A 15,147-nucleotide genomic window follows, 5' to 3' on the forward strand; every position below is an offset into this window, starting at 1 on the left:
TTAGCACACCTTCACTGCTGACTTCCTGGCAGCAATTTATTTTGAAGCTGTCAGAAGGGTTGATGCTTTTCAGAATCTCCTTTCCTAAAATATGAGCCCTGTGTACATGTACATATTTGTATGTATAGATGTATGTATGTATACTGTCCTTGACATTTCACCTCTCAATGAAGTCTAAGTGGTAACTGCCGTTGCCCAGCACTAAGGTTCACAGCAAGGCTTGCTGAAACCACAGGCATAATTCTCCATTACAAACCCCAAGCTCAGCACATCGTGCCCAGCAGCTTTCCCACTTTTGGGGAGGGTTTCCTAAGGAAAGGTAAGGCAGGGAGCTGCTGGTCTCCACCGTACTGCGGGCAGGAGATGATGTCCTCATCACCTACCTGCCACACTGGAAGGACTTTCTCTATGTCGTTCAAGTTGATGCTGTCACCATCCTCGTATTTCCCTTTTCCAAGCCTGTGGCAGGAAGAAAACAAATAAAACCACATGAAACCTTGCTGGAGCCGAAGTTAATTTTCTATTATGGCACATGGGGAAGATTAGTTCTTATTGCAAAGGACCCTCATGAAAACAAAGAGTCTCTCTGAAGCGAGTATGCTGTGCCTCCAAAATACTCCCACGTGGGCACAAAGCCGTTAATACAAAATTAAATGCTTTTCTCAGTCCTCTCCACCTGCACCATCCACCACAGCATTCAAACACTTTTGGTAATAGCAGCAGTGAGAAAACCAAAGGCAGTCCTAAGCAGTAGCATTGGGTGATTCAATTCCCAGACCAAGCAAAACTGAAAGCACAGCCCACCTGGGAAAAAAAAAACGAGGACACAAAAATGTAATGAAAAATGTTTCCTTTGAAGCACTGCTCATTTGTTGGTCTCCATGGGAGCTCCAGTTCCCCTGCTGAGAAAGGTGTCGGCAAACAAGTACAAACATACATCTCAGGCAGCAAACAGCAATCGATATAAATACAAACACACAATTTGAAACGCAAAAAAATTGGGGTGAGAAGCCAAGCACTGACAGACCAAACACATAGCTGGCAGCTGAATGACTTTCTTGTATCAAGAAAGAAAAAAAAAAAACTCCCAAGATAATTACTAGCTGGATGCAGAGAGTTTGTAATGATACAGAAGAAGAAAAAATGGTCAATAAGTATTATCCTTCTGCATTTATAAACAATTGAGGAGATCTATTCTTATTCCACAAGAATGATAATGTATTTTTTGGTCAACTAGTGACAAGATATTGATAAATAACATATATTAGACAGAAACTTCAATAGCAGCAGATGAAATAGTGACTTTGATTTACAAAGGCCAAAATATAGTGTGTGTGCATATATATAAAAATACATATATATGAAAAAAAAATATTTTTATATATATATGAGGAAAATCAAGTCAAACATCTGGGGACAAATAATACCAGTTGCAGGTACAGAATGGGCAAGCATATTGTAGGAAAAGGTTATCTGAAAAGGATGAGCACTGTCCCAGGGTGAATGTCTGATGCTGGACTGTGGCATAAAGGCAGGGGATGAGGAGGCAGGGTTAGGGGAATGAAGGCAGCTCTCCTCTACAGGCAGCATGGCTGAGCCTGAACTACAGGACCGTAGGGAGCTCTGGCAGTCACATTTCAAAGAGATGGTAGAGAAATTTCTTAGAGTATGGGAAAAAGTGATATGTGGGCTTGGGAGATACCTGGAATGAAGTGAAAATATCAGCTACGAAAGTTTGTTTGAACTGGAAGAGCAAAAGCACAGCAAGAGCTAGCACTGGAAATGAAAGGCAGACAAATTCAGGTCAGAAATGAGGTACATTTCCCTGGTTTTCCTCAACCACTCCACTTTGATTATTCAGGATACCACCAAACTCAGTATCTTCCAATAAAATCAGATGTCCTTCTGGAGGAAAACGCTTCAGCCAAGCAAAAGACACTTGAGGTCAATTAACTGGATGCAACTACATGGCCAACCCTGGGCAAGTGATAGGACTAAGGAATAAAATGGTCCCTTTGGTACTTACAGTATAGAAAACACATCCTTTTCCTTCTATTAAGTTTTTCATTGCACAGCCAGCATGTTAAAAACCCCCACTCAAGCAAGAAGGAAAATGCCTAGCTAGCAGGTAGAGATTCTTGGAGGTTCAGCCAGCTGAATCACACTCAGCACAGATTCAGCATGGAGAGCTGAGGAATGCACAGAAGACAACTTTAAAAAAAAATCAAAGCAATTTTGTCTGTGCTTCCTCTGTTCTAGTGCACGTTACTCATATGACCTGCATTTTGGGATATGCACTGCTTGTGCTGATGGCATCTGTTTAACTTTTCTGCATATACACTAATTCTTATTTCATTTTTACAGCTGTAATATTTAGGAGTGATTAAATATCTCACCTCCATACTGCCTTCTCTACCTGTTTGCACCCTGGGCCTTCACAGGACACCAGGAACTGGAGGCAGACCACAAAGCAGACCCTGCTGCATCCTCCCTATATGTAGCAGGTGTCGCTGATAGGATCATCTGGCAAGTGCCATCAACCATGGAGCACATTATATCTTATTTTACAGAGGGCCCTTCATCTCATTTTTCAAAACCATCTGTAGAAATGGGAGTAAACAAGACTAAGGCACTTAGTGACTTAGAAATTTAGCATTACATTGTTCCAAATATTCTTAAAATTGCTGTTTATATACCTGCAGTAAACACTTACAGTGCAGGAAAAAAAAGCGCCTTATACCGTGGTGTGAGTCTGCCTGTCACTATACGGTACGGGAGGCTCCTGCAGACGCTGAACCTGGGCTGAGGTGGGATTCCTAGCCTGGTGTTTCTAAACAAGATGTGCAGCCCATGCATACGGCATTGGCCTGTACTTTGGCAAAACAACTTACCAACAGAAAAACTTCTCTGAGAGAGGATTTCCATCCCTACATACAACGTGGCAATGAGAAGTAACCTGCAATTCTCTCAGCCCCATCTTTTAGACCCATTCTGATTTTTTTCCTTCCTCTGTGCCCTGAATGATAAGGAGACGAAAATACAAACTATGACGTTTCTCAATCTGCAGAGAATCTGCAGAGAAACGGTGATGTCCATCTAAGCAGCATCGGTGATCCACTTGATGCCAGTATACATTTATTTGGCTTGATCAACCAACAACCAAAGAGGAATCCAGTAATACCGTAGAAGCCCCTGGAGGCTGTGACCACCAAAAGGAGCTGTTTAATGTTTTCACAGTTTTAAGACTAGCAGATGGCGGATGAACACTTGGATCTACGTGGATCACATTGATGCTCTCTCCTTCCCTGAAGTCTTGCTGGGGAGAACAGCAAAAGCCCAGTCACTCATGGGAACTGTAACTGGGATCAGCACCAAGACAGAATTTTTGCTCCAATATTCAGAGATGTTCAAATCTAGAGGACTTGGATCTAGAGGACTTGGATCCAGCGTGGTTTAAAGACTGAACTCTACCAAGCAACTCAAAATACAGTGAGCAATTCTGCTCCAGCCCAGAACTGGATGATAGAAGAGCTAGATAGACAGATAGTGGCATCCTCAAACCCCAATACGTGGTCCAGCGCCTCTTCCCCATGTCCTCCACATGAGCTGTGCCACCAAGCTAGCATTCCTACAGCAAGGGAGAAGTTAGAGACCTTGCTGGAGAGCATGGTCTTGCACGTAGGGCACTCACCCTTCTCTGTCTATGTGAGGCAACGGGTGTTTGGAGGTGTTTCGCAGCTTCCTGTGAAATTGGGTGAAATCTAGTTTTTCAGGCTGCAAGTCCCACGTCGCACCACTAGAAGAGAAAAACAGGGAAAAACAAAGAAAGAAAAAGTCCACTACTAATGAAACACTACCAAGCTGAAGAGCAGAGGGCACATCGGAGCCTGCAGATGAGGAAAGCTGGTACTTCTGGAAGCACCACTCCCTGCCACAGAGCACATGGATGCATGTCTCCAACCTTCACACTGCTGCATCATGTTTCTTTCTATTTCTTCTGCTTTTCTGGAGATGCTGAACTCCTGGTGCTTGCGTTAAACCCTTAGTTTTGATGTATGATGCAGCATGATGCAGCATACACCTTGCAAGCTATACTTGCTCTCTGTATCAAGGGGATATCGTAACAGGTAGTGGTCTGGTCCATGCAATGGAGATGTTCTCTCTGGTCCTGCACAACCTGCCCACTCCAATGGCCTGGAGCAAGTCCCAGGTGGGAACTCAACCCCTGCAGACTCTTGCAGTGCTCCAGGCACAGAGAGAGATATGCATAAAACTGGACAGAAAGCATATTTCACCACTTTCCCAGCTTTGAAGCAGCAGCTGAAGAGCTCTTCTCAGCAGCTGCGAAGCAAATGCATGATCGCACCACCAATTAATTGAAGAAAAAAGTCCTGGAGCAGGAGCTCAGAGCTGCCTGAAGTCTTGCCTGCACAGCTCTCTGATGATTACAAATAATCACATCAGTACCAATTTCAGATGTTTGGACTGCAAACCCATCCAGCAGCTTCTCCTAAGCATGTAGGATGCTTTAAGCAGATTGAGCGTGCTTAGCGCCGTGGGCCAAATGCGGATGGGGAGAAGGAGGAGCAGCGATGCGAGTACTGGCAGGGTACTCACTGGCACCTGGGTACTGGCAGGACAGACATGCAGGCAAAGGCTAAGAGAAGGCACTGTCCATCTCTCCCTTAAAGCATTTTAAAACCGGCTTACCTGAAGGAGTCAAAGGTGTTGGCAGCCCAGATGTCTGTGCCCAGCATGTCAAGGGAGCTCTCCTTGTTGCCATTCTAGGAGGGAGGGAAAGGCGGTTACTCGCCCGAAGGCACGCGGGTCTATCCGGACCATGGCACAGCCCAGCACAGCCTCTCCCACCACCAGCCACGGAGGTGTCCTGGCTCTGCACGTGGGCTCCTACGCTCCCCACGTTCACTGCAATGCAGAGTCCCCTTGCCCGCTGCAAAAGCGCACCGTAAAGGCAAGGACTGACACAGTTTCAGCCTTGGGGACACTAAGCTGTGGACAACACGGAGCAGACAACACGTAGGCTCAGCTCTGACTCGAGCCCTATCCCCCTACCCCACCATCCACAACCTCCAAGACCCACCGAGGGCCATCAGGCAGGTTGACATCCAAGCCATGAAGACACTCAGCTTCAGAGTCACAGACCAGCTGAGGTGGGAAGGGACCTCTGAAGCTCACCTGGTCCAACCCTCCTGCTCAAGCAAGGCCACCTACAACCACGTGCCCAAGATCACATCCAGATGGCTTCTGAATATCTCCAAGGATGGAGACACTCTTCACCAGCAGCTACCAGAGCCTGCTGTCACCAATAAGGATGGGGAAAGCTGTCCTGCTCCTTCAAGGAGTCATGGTGGCGTGACTTCTCCTTGCTCTAACAACAGGCGGGCGATGTCAGAACCCTGCACCGTGCCACCTCTGCCATGCACACCAGCAAATGAGTTCACAAGGTTATTCTGGTACACGACCCACCAGCACTAAGGTGACGGTTCCTTCCCCTGAGAAGCAAGAGCAACACGGTATAATCAGGTGGGAACTATAAGAAACCTCCAGCAAACTGCAAAGCACCTTGAATTTTCCCATGCAGCTGCTTTTGGCAAAACTGTCAACTCAAAGCAAGAGCATCTGAAGCAAAGACCTCACACCCATCCTTCATGGCCCCTTTACAGTCATCAGCCTACACGTGTCTTCCCCATAGAAAGAGGGCTGCCCTCTCCACCCTTTACAGGCAAAGAAGTAAAGCAGGTTGGTTTTTGCCAGGACCATTCAAGAAATCAGACTTGACTCAGACTCATATGGGATAGGCATGTAAATGCATTACAAAAAGGGAATCCCATATTACCAATTTCCCCCCAACATTTCTTACATAGATTCCGATTATTCATGATGTTACACATATTCAGATTATTTAACTATTTCAGCCCAAATGCTCCCGCTCTGGTGAAACAAGTGCTGGAGAAGGTGGCTTTCACATATTCCCCATCCTATAACTTCTGCTGTTTTCAAATATTATTAACTGAGACACTAAAAACTCATAAAAATTTGACCATTTCTTAATGAAGTCCCAGTCTTCAATCTGCCCATGAATTGAGCAATCTTTTCCCAAAGAGCAGGACGCACATCCTCGGTACACACTACAGACGGTCACACTTCACAGCCATTCCCAGCAAAACAACCAATTTCTACAACAGATACTCCAAATGCAGCTACATTGCTCCCTTTGTCATCTCCTCCAAGGGGTCTATGGATTACGATTTTAACCTCTGGGGATCTGCAGGTCAACATGTCTCTGCACAGAAACAAACTACCAGAAATATATAAAATTCTCATGATCGGTTATGGAAGCAAAGCTTTTTATTTTAGGCAAATGTAAGCAAAGCTTTCTCCCACCTAGGAGAGAAATTAGTTTTCTAAATACTCAGAAACATCCTCATGCAGTACAATGAAAATATACGTGCAGGTCTTTATAGCTATCACCCAAAGAAGTGATACTTCTTGCAGACAGATGCATTTCTCTTTCCATTTTCTATGGACATGGGAAATTTTAAGTACCTGTCAACAAGTCAGCTACAATAGGATTTCCTAAGAGTAAAGCATTTGGGCTCAGGAAGTATGATTGGGAACATGTAACCAGTTGCGATGACGCCGAGACAGATCACCAACAAAGATATTAAATAGGAAAAGATTAAGATAAAGTGGGTTCCTAATGCAACAGGTTGCATCCTAAAATCGTTGCCCAAATTCAGCTCAGTACAGGGCTTCTGAAGAGACCCTTCTTGAGCCCTGAAATAAAACACCTAATGATTAATTACCCTCCGACGTTCGGCTTGAAATCTGTTTGAATGTGGATGGAGAGCCCTGGCACCAACACCTCCTAATTTGCGGCGTAAGCAGAGGCAGCACGAGCTGTCCCACCCGGCTCCCCTGCACCTCCTCGGCGCATCAGCTCATCCATGCTCTACCGGCGAGCACAGGCGGGTCAGCCCTGGCACTAATCCCAGCAATTAGGGGAAATTGCAGTGATGGTTCAGGTGGTGCAGGAGGTCAGATGGGTCCGAGCTTCTAGGCAGCGGTTGGATGCTCCCACCCAAACTGGGTTGTACCTCCTGGTCCCCACGACTTCTCGGAGACGCTCCAAGCATTAGCCAGACTCCATAAAGACGGCGCCGGGGCCAAACGATAATGCAAATTGTCATTAAGTTGTGAGTCACTGCAGTCATTTCGAGACGTCCTTTCAGTCTCGATGACCTGTCTTTATAACCGGTTTCTGTCTCGACTCACAAGGCAGGGAGCATGCTTGCTGCCCAAGTGAGCCTGCACTGCAGGGCGTTTACTAAAATGCTCACAGCACAGTACTAAGACTTAATAATAAAACTATAAAAAAGCCAATTCTCAAGTCCAGGGACAAAAAAAAAAATAAAAAAAAAAATTGCATGTATTTAAGAAAAGAAATAACTTGCTGTCAGTTCCCCCAAGACTGCAATTATAACCATAAGCAGTTTTAATGTGAAGCTCCCAATGACCCAACCCTCAGCTTTACATAAACATTTTCACCGCAAAGGGGTTAGTACTGCTGAAAATTAATTAAGCTGCTAGGAATGATGATTGAGAGACACACTGACAAGAACAACATCAATACTCAGAGAGATCAGAGATCCGGTAAAGCAGATCCTACACGCAGTATGGTTTAAATGCACGTCCATAACCTCTGTCCTCCAGCCCCTGTGAGCACACATCACCTCCATCCACCGCCGGCCAACCCCTGTAGCTGCCCACACAAACAGAGGGACAGACCACGCCACCGGCTGCGTGGACTCTGACTGTTTACCCATGCATGCAGCTTCAGCAAATTCCCCACAAAGTCAGCATTTGCATGCACGCAGCAGCTTTTCAAAGCCCAGCTCAGCGTCCCACCGGTTCCTCCCGCCGCTCCTCATTACCATCCTCCAGCAAAACACGACAAATACAAAACCATGCTCTTCGTCGCACGATTGCAACAGCATTAGCTCATCGCTGTGTTTGGCATTAACATAGAACAACGCCAAGTGGTCGGCTGAGTCTGTGGTATAAATTCGGGATTATCCTGTGTCACGTGTTACTCCTCAAGCATCTTTCAGTTCTATGTTTGAGAAGATTCCCCCCCACCTTTCCTCCTTCTCAGCTGCCTACAACCCCTGGCTGCACTTTGGTAGAAAACAAAAAACATAGATACCGAACTGTCTGAAAAGGCTCCAATTAAAGGTTTCCTTGACAAAACCTGCAAGTTTTAGTAAGAAAAATAGAGACATTCTGAGGAAGACAGTATTATCCCTGCTCAACAAAGGAAGAGTATGTTGAGTCTCATTCCCTTCAGAAAGGACCATCACTTTCCAGCAACAGCATGGTTCTGTGTGTCCTCTCCCACCACAGCATGGCTCAGGAGGACAGACTATTTTCTCAAGCTCTCCAGGATGGATGAGATGGATTAATGGACCAGCACTTTGACCACTGGCCCAAATCTCCCAGAGTCCGTCCTCCACTTCTGGCACAACCAGTGCTCATGTGTGCAGAAGTAGAGCAACTCCAAGAAGAGAGAGGAAAACCGAGGCTGACTAAAACACGCAGAAGAGGTCCCTGGTCTGAGTTCAAGGCATGGACCTAAAACCAAATCAAAACCAAATTCTTACAGCCTTTTGCAGGGCAGGAAGGTAATTCCCCATGTAGCCCCGCTGACGGCTCCCATGGAAAGCAGCTGGACTCAAGGTCACCATTTAACACCATTTATGCAGCGTCCACTCATATATCAACTTCTGATGAAGACTTACCAAAAAATAATTACAGACATCTCTTAATGTCCCAAAATTAAAGTACTCCAAGACTTCAAATAAAGAAAAAAACCTAATTTCCTTTGCACTAAACCAGCTGACTAGGGACTTCTTTCCCAATATTAAGGCACTCAGCACACCTCAACAGACTTCTTTAGGTTGAAGGACAGCTACAGCCCTCAGCAGCCAGGTCACACATTACGTGTGAATTAAGTAGGTCTCTGAGGTGTCCTTCATAACTGACATGCACTCACACCCTATCTGTAGACACACACACAAAACACATCGTTAGGAGGATGCCTCTGATGAACAGCAAGCGAAGGACACAACTTCAGCACGTCACTACCAGGTATACCTTGGTTGGTTGCCCGAACTGGCTGCTTCTCCCGCGGCTGCCAGGCCTGGATCCAGACCCACGCCTGGAGCCCAACCCCGGCCGGGATCCTGCGCTCCCACTGCTGCTGTGATCCCACTCTTCCTGGAAACAACAAACAGCTCGCTTTAGTCAAGGGCAATGCCATCCTGCACCCACAAAAACCACCAACCTGGTGAGCCGGGACAGCTCCACCTCCCAGACCACACGTGCAAACACCTACAAAACCATGCACAACACCCTGATTTTGTGGCTTTCTTGGAGTCCTTTAATGTGTTCTATTTAAGCATTGCAAAGGGATGACATTGTGGGAGACTTCAATGAAGATAAGATTTGGCTCTAGTGCTCTAGTCTATGCATAGAAGAAATAATACTTACCTCCTCTATCTTCATGAGGATTAACTAGGCATATTCAACAACCTCACACTCTCTAAAACTGATCAAGGGCATTTGGACAATGCCCTTAACAACATGCTTTAACTTTTCATCAGCCCTGAACTGGTCAGGCAGTTGGACTAGGTGATGGTTGTAGGTCCCTTCCAACTGAAATAGTCTAGCCTAGTCTTGTCTAGTCTAGTCTAATCTATGCTATTCTGTTCTATTCTATATCCTTAATTCCCCTCCCAAGCCCAAATCAACTTCTCAGTCAGTTTTTTCCTCTGCTTAGCCGTCTGCTGGAGTCCAGCTACTCACATACATGAAGACATTTGCTGTTCACCAGAAGACACAATACACAAATAACTATTTTTGCCCATTAAGGAGCTGTTCCCAATGTTTTCCTTTCTTCTCCTAACACTTTTTCTGCTGTCAAGCAACCTGCAGGTTTCTTGTTCAGCCGGCAGCCCTCAGGGCAAGATGAGTCATCTGAAAACCAGAATAACTCACCCCACCAGCCCTATCTAGCCAAACATCCCACAAGGTGCTTGGGGAGAAAGGTGGATATTGTCAGCGTAATTGCTCCAAAAGCTTTGCTTAGAGGCTTGGGAAAGACCTTTGAAGTGACCTAAGGTGATTAAAAAAACATGAAGTCACGGAGTGCAGATTATTCAACTCTTTCAAGCTCTCTGAAAATCTGGGAAATACAAAGGGGAGCATGTGTTTCAGGACCGGTGTGAGAGCTGACACTTAAAAAGGGCTTCTCATGTCTCAGACATCCTCGGGGGGCTACACAATTCCCTGCGGACATTGCCACGGGCTAAGACAAGGGCAGAGCCACCTTGGCCTTCAAGAGCCAAAAGGACTCACCAGCAAAGCAAGGCGTGAACTCCTCCTTGCACACAACAGCCAAGTCCGGGTCACTAACTTGGGGGCACAGACCAGGTCCCAGCTCCTCCACTGACACCTGGGTTGGATGGGGCAGGGAGACAGCTACACAGCAGACCCTAAGCTACCTAAGGTGATGCTACCCAGTGGTCCAGCACGGACCTTAGCGCACATGAAACATGTAAGTATTTACCCAACACAAGGGACTGGAAGCAAAACCCATCAGTAGTGGTTTCTGCGTTGCTCCAGCTGCATGTTCTCCATCCTCAAACCTAGCAAGCCTCAAGCAAGCTCAAATATATTGCGGTTGCTATAGCCTAAAATCAGTACTGACTTCAAAAGAGGTCAACTGGTTGTCAGGTTGTATACAGATGAAATTTGAGAGGTTGTGGTTATTCCCACTACATGTTACAACAACAGTAGAAAGCACCTTCTTCCCTCCTCATCACACCATGATCTCAATCTCCCAATAACTGAGAAATAACAAGTGACACAAAGTTAAGGGAGTTGTTAAATTGGCATGGAGGGGAAACAAACTTTGATTGATGCCATTTTTGAGACACAGGCAGGTGGCCACTTTTGGAAGCCTTGGGGAAGAGCTAGTCTTTCAGGCATCCTGAGGAGTAAGAAATATCTCATTTGATGTGGGAAAGATGCACACCAACTGAAAAGGTGGTTGGTAGAAATGAACCTTCACCACCCAGATGTTCGAAGGATTAATTACCAGTTTACTGTATCCTACACACTGAACATCTTGTTCATCCATGTATGAAAAATTTCTGTGCCAAATGCTGCAATGGGACCAAGTCAGCATAGGCACCCTTCACTTTAAAAGACACACCGAAAATAAACATCACCATTCCGTTATATTCAGTTGACCCAACTTTTGGCCATGGTTGCCTGCAGACAGCCTGAGGTTATGCAAATTCCAGAAATGCAGCTGGCCACAATAAGGCCCTTGTAAGAAACAGGGAGATTGGTACCACCATGCATCAACATCCAAACTCACCAAGACAACCCAGTGGATATGGCACAAACCAATTAGATAAAAATCACAGGTACCCTTTCGCTAAATCAGCTTGTCTCCTGGCTCTAACTCATGGCCTGGGGTCTCTTCCCTGTTCACGTTCCTTATCACACCCTATTAATATTTATATTTGAAACCAAATTATTTAAAAAATAAAAATCGTTGAAACTTCTGTTGAAGCTGAAACAGTCCAACCAAGTATGGCCAAATACACTCATGTTCAAACTCACCAGCACAGCTAAGCTGAATATTTTACCTAAATTTCTGTCTAACTGCCAAAGATGAACAACTTTTTACTGCTACCTTACTGATGGGGGTTCAAATCTCCAGAACAGAAATACATCCACCAGAAACTCTCCCAGACATTTCTGGTGGCTTTGCATCCTCTAATAAAGCCATTTCGTGCTAAAATGAACACTCTCTGCAGACCTCCTTTCTCCAGGAGCAGGGAAGCTCACACCAACCTCATGGGTGATGCTGGAGGAGCGGGGGCAAGAGTACACAGGTAATGATCATTCCTTAAAAAACAACAACCGAGCAACAAAACCCCTCGACCAGCATCATTGCAAAACCCATAAAAACCTCATCCCAAAGGCATACAGGCAGCTGGGCTTCAGCTGAAAGCCAAGGCTCCGCGGCGGTGAGACATGGCACTGGCTACTCTCCATCTCACAGAATGGCCACCTACACATTCCCCCTCAGTGCTCTTGTTAAATTAATTCAGCAGGTTGCAGGAACAGATTTGTCCGCAGCTCTGACAAAAGCTGAAGAAACGGTTGTAAAGGCACAAAGTTCTCCATCCCATGCCCTTGCCTCCTGCCAACCCAATCCCCCATCATCTGGCCCCATTACCCTGTGCTGTACCCTCAAAAGACCAAAACTCTCCTAGTGTCTCCCAACACCCCAAACAACCCTTGAACTCTTGTTCCCAGCTCTTATTTGGGCTCCTCCACCTACCATTCATGGCCTACACTCACCAGCAGGAGATGGGACCTCTGAGCCACACTTTGGGGCTTGGAGGGAAACGTCACCCCCTCCAGAGACTGATTCCTAGCAGCTGCTCTCATCCATGCCAATCCATCTGGCCAAGCTCTGCACGCTCTTGGGAGCAACGAGGCTTGTGCACATTAACACTGCCAGCCACCCTCCTTTGGAAACTAGCTGTCAAATCTAACATTTGCATTTTAATTAGCAATAATCATATGTTTCACTTACACTGCAATTTTCACCTTCACAGCTAGCTCTTTGAGGCATGAACTAATTAATCCTGCTCCCTTTGCCAGCTCAAGAGTTAATACTTTCTGCTGCTTCAGTGCAAGTTTGAAAATCCCATTTGCAGAAAAAGGAGATAACTTTCCCCAGTGCACAGGCAATAAATGGAAACGCAGTGACCACCTACGTGGTTGCTCTCAGTGATGGCGAAGTTGGCTGTGTTGGTAGAGGTGTAGACCAACCATGGCAATACCACAAGCTTTAAGTGGCCCAAAGACATCAGTGGATTTTTTATGAGATTCATCTTCAATTGTATGTAAAAATCTCAATATTCAGTGTACAGTATTCACAGCCTAAGGTGGACCAGAGAAAAAGGAAAAACAACAGAAAACTAGAGGAATTCTCAGGACAAAAAAGTCTCTGAGATAACCCCCAGCATTAACAACGGTCTCACCACTGCACCTACAACCAGCTCCCTAGATCAAGTTGTGGGGTGTCCTTCACGTGACTCCCAAACTTTGAGTCTTAATCCTGGTCAGAACAGAAGACAGCTATCATGTAAAACGTTCTTTCTGAGGTTTTTCTGCAGTAGAGGTTTCCAGGCACCCACTTTGTGCTGCAGCTACATCTTCCAGTTATGCAAAATTTTGACACTGGACTCCAAGTATTTCCCTGCTCTTCTAGACCTGTTTAGGAAAAACCACTCCAATTTTTCTATGGAAAAATGATGACTGAATTCTTTTAATAAGGTAAAATGCACCTTTTAAGAAAAAAAATAAGATTACTCTAAACATTTTAGTAGGGACAAATTTCCAGCTTCTTTCTTCTCAATGCATTGCATAAAGCTATAAGGAAAACAGGAAACTTACCCTTCTAAAAATATCATGCAGAAAACCCAACCACTTTGGCTCTGCTCCTTCCCTCTCCAGGTCAATGTCCACCTTCCCCAGCCCTTTCCAATCTGGTACAGTACCTGATCACTGCTTTGGTAAAGGCACAGCAGAAGAGACACCAAACATCGCTTGGAGCTCTTCTCCCACCAGGAAAAGTAAGGTTTTACTTATACCTGTGCCACAATACAGGATCAAAGGATCTGATGGGCTTGGAAGTAGGAGGGTAAAGCCAACAAGATCTTTCTGGACTCCCCAGGAAAGGGCCAAGCCTGTGTGGTTGTGTTCCTTCTGGACAACATCAGAAGAGACATGTTAGCCAAGGATGTGCTAGATAGCTCATTTATGCACAAGGATGAAGATGAGAAGGACCACTGAAAGCACTCAGAACGGCACCAAGAACTTTAGATGTGCCATGGAAACCCAGCAGCAAGCCCCTGCCTGAGCCTTGGAGAAATTGGCTCATGTCATCCCTTCCCTGCCAAGAGCTTCAGCACTTGACCTAGTCAACCAAATCTGGAAGAAGAATGGAGACCTCAAAGTTAACTCAGCTACTGCAAATTTCACAAAAATAGAGTGCAAGGAGCTCTCCTTTCAGCAGGCAGACCAGCATCACCCTGTCCGCTCTACACAAATGGAAACTGAGGGTGACGAAACGTCCTCCCACGTGAGTCACTAGTGACACCAGGCCTAGAAGACACCCTCCTCCATCCTCAGTAAGCAGCAACCATTCTCCTACATCAGGCTGCAAAGCAGTGAAGCATTTCACTCCCAGGTCTTCAGACACTCAAGCAGGTGTCTGCTTCATGAGGGGCAGTGCTGCTTCACGAGGTGTATCCCAAACAGAAGTCCCAGAGAAAGTTAAAACCTATATATTAGCTCAAGTACTTGATTTCTTTCTCAGCAGTCCTCTCCGACCGTAATTGAACAGGGCTGCATTCACTACACAGAGGGAGTGTCACCTAGCAATTACAGGCAGAAAACCATTAAGTGACTGGTTTTCTCAGAGCCGCTCTTTGATCATGGGCAGGTCACTCCACTTAAAGATTTAATTTCTTCCTCCATCAGGCAGGGCCACACCAACCTGTGTTCACTGGCAGAGCCTCAAAGTATTCCCTGTCTTTCTCTTTTTCTTTTGGAAATGAGACAATGGCGACTGGACCATCTGCCAGCACCCACTTGTCCCAACAGGTCTTCAGTGTGATGGCCAACCTCAACCAAATTCAGTGTACAAACCAGCCCTGGGCTATGATACAAGCAGGTCAGTGAGACGGAGAACCCCAAACTTCCCCCAGGATCATCCCTCACATTTTATTGAGCAAGAAAATCACTGTGCTTCAGATCTGGACCCAAGGGTGGGCAACTAAAGCCAGACACAGGCTGTCTACCAACACAGGGAAATTAATTACATCTTCATCAGGAGATCCTGCCAGCCTCTTCGCAAGCAGCACGTGCCCACCCACTCACCAGCGCTTATCTGGTTAGCCAAGGATTTGGGGCATTACATGCTGCCTGCTGATGTCAGTGGATTTAAGCTAGCAAGAAGATGACTTCACTGCTGAC

General features: G+C 45.9%; 1 protein-coding gene across 5 annotated transcripts in view; it reads right to left on the bottom strand.

The window, feature by feature from the left end:
• CTIF (cap binding complex dependent translation initiation factor) overlaps positions 1 to 15,147 on the bottom strand; it is a 143,064-nt gene that overhangs the window by 90,533 nt on the left and 37,384 nt on the right. For 3 of the 5 annotated variants that reach the window (XM_069775152.1, XM_069775150.1, XM_069775149.1), the window contains 4 exons: positions 9,175 to 9,297; positions 4,711 to 4,784; positions 3,692 to 3,796; positions 384 to 459 (listed from right to left, as the gene is read on the bottom strand). The exons of 1 other annotated variant lie outside the window; for it this stretch is intronic. In XM_069775152.1, coding sequence (XP_069631253.1) covers positions 384 to 459; positions 3,692 to 3,796; positions 4,711 to 4,784; positions 9,175 to 9,297 — 378 coding nt within the window. The remainder of the gene's footprint in view (positions 1 to 383; positions 460 to 3,691; positions 3,797 to 4,710; positions 4,785 to 9,174; positions 9,298 to 15,147) is intronic. One more of the 5 variants, XM_069775151.1, reaches the window with a different exon arrangement.

The sequence above is a fragment of the Haliaeetus albicilla genome, chromosome W (genome assembly GCF_947461875.1).
Source record: "Haliaeetus albicilla chromosome W, bHalAlb1.1, whole genome shotgun sequence".
NCBI lineage: Eukaryota > Metazoa > Chordata > Aves > Accipitriformes > Accipitridae > Haliaeetus > Haliaeetus albicilla.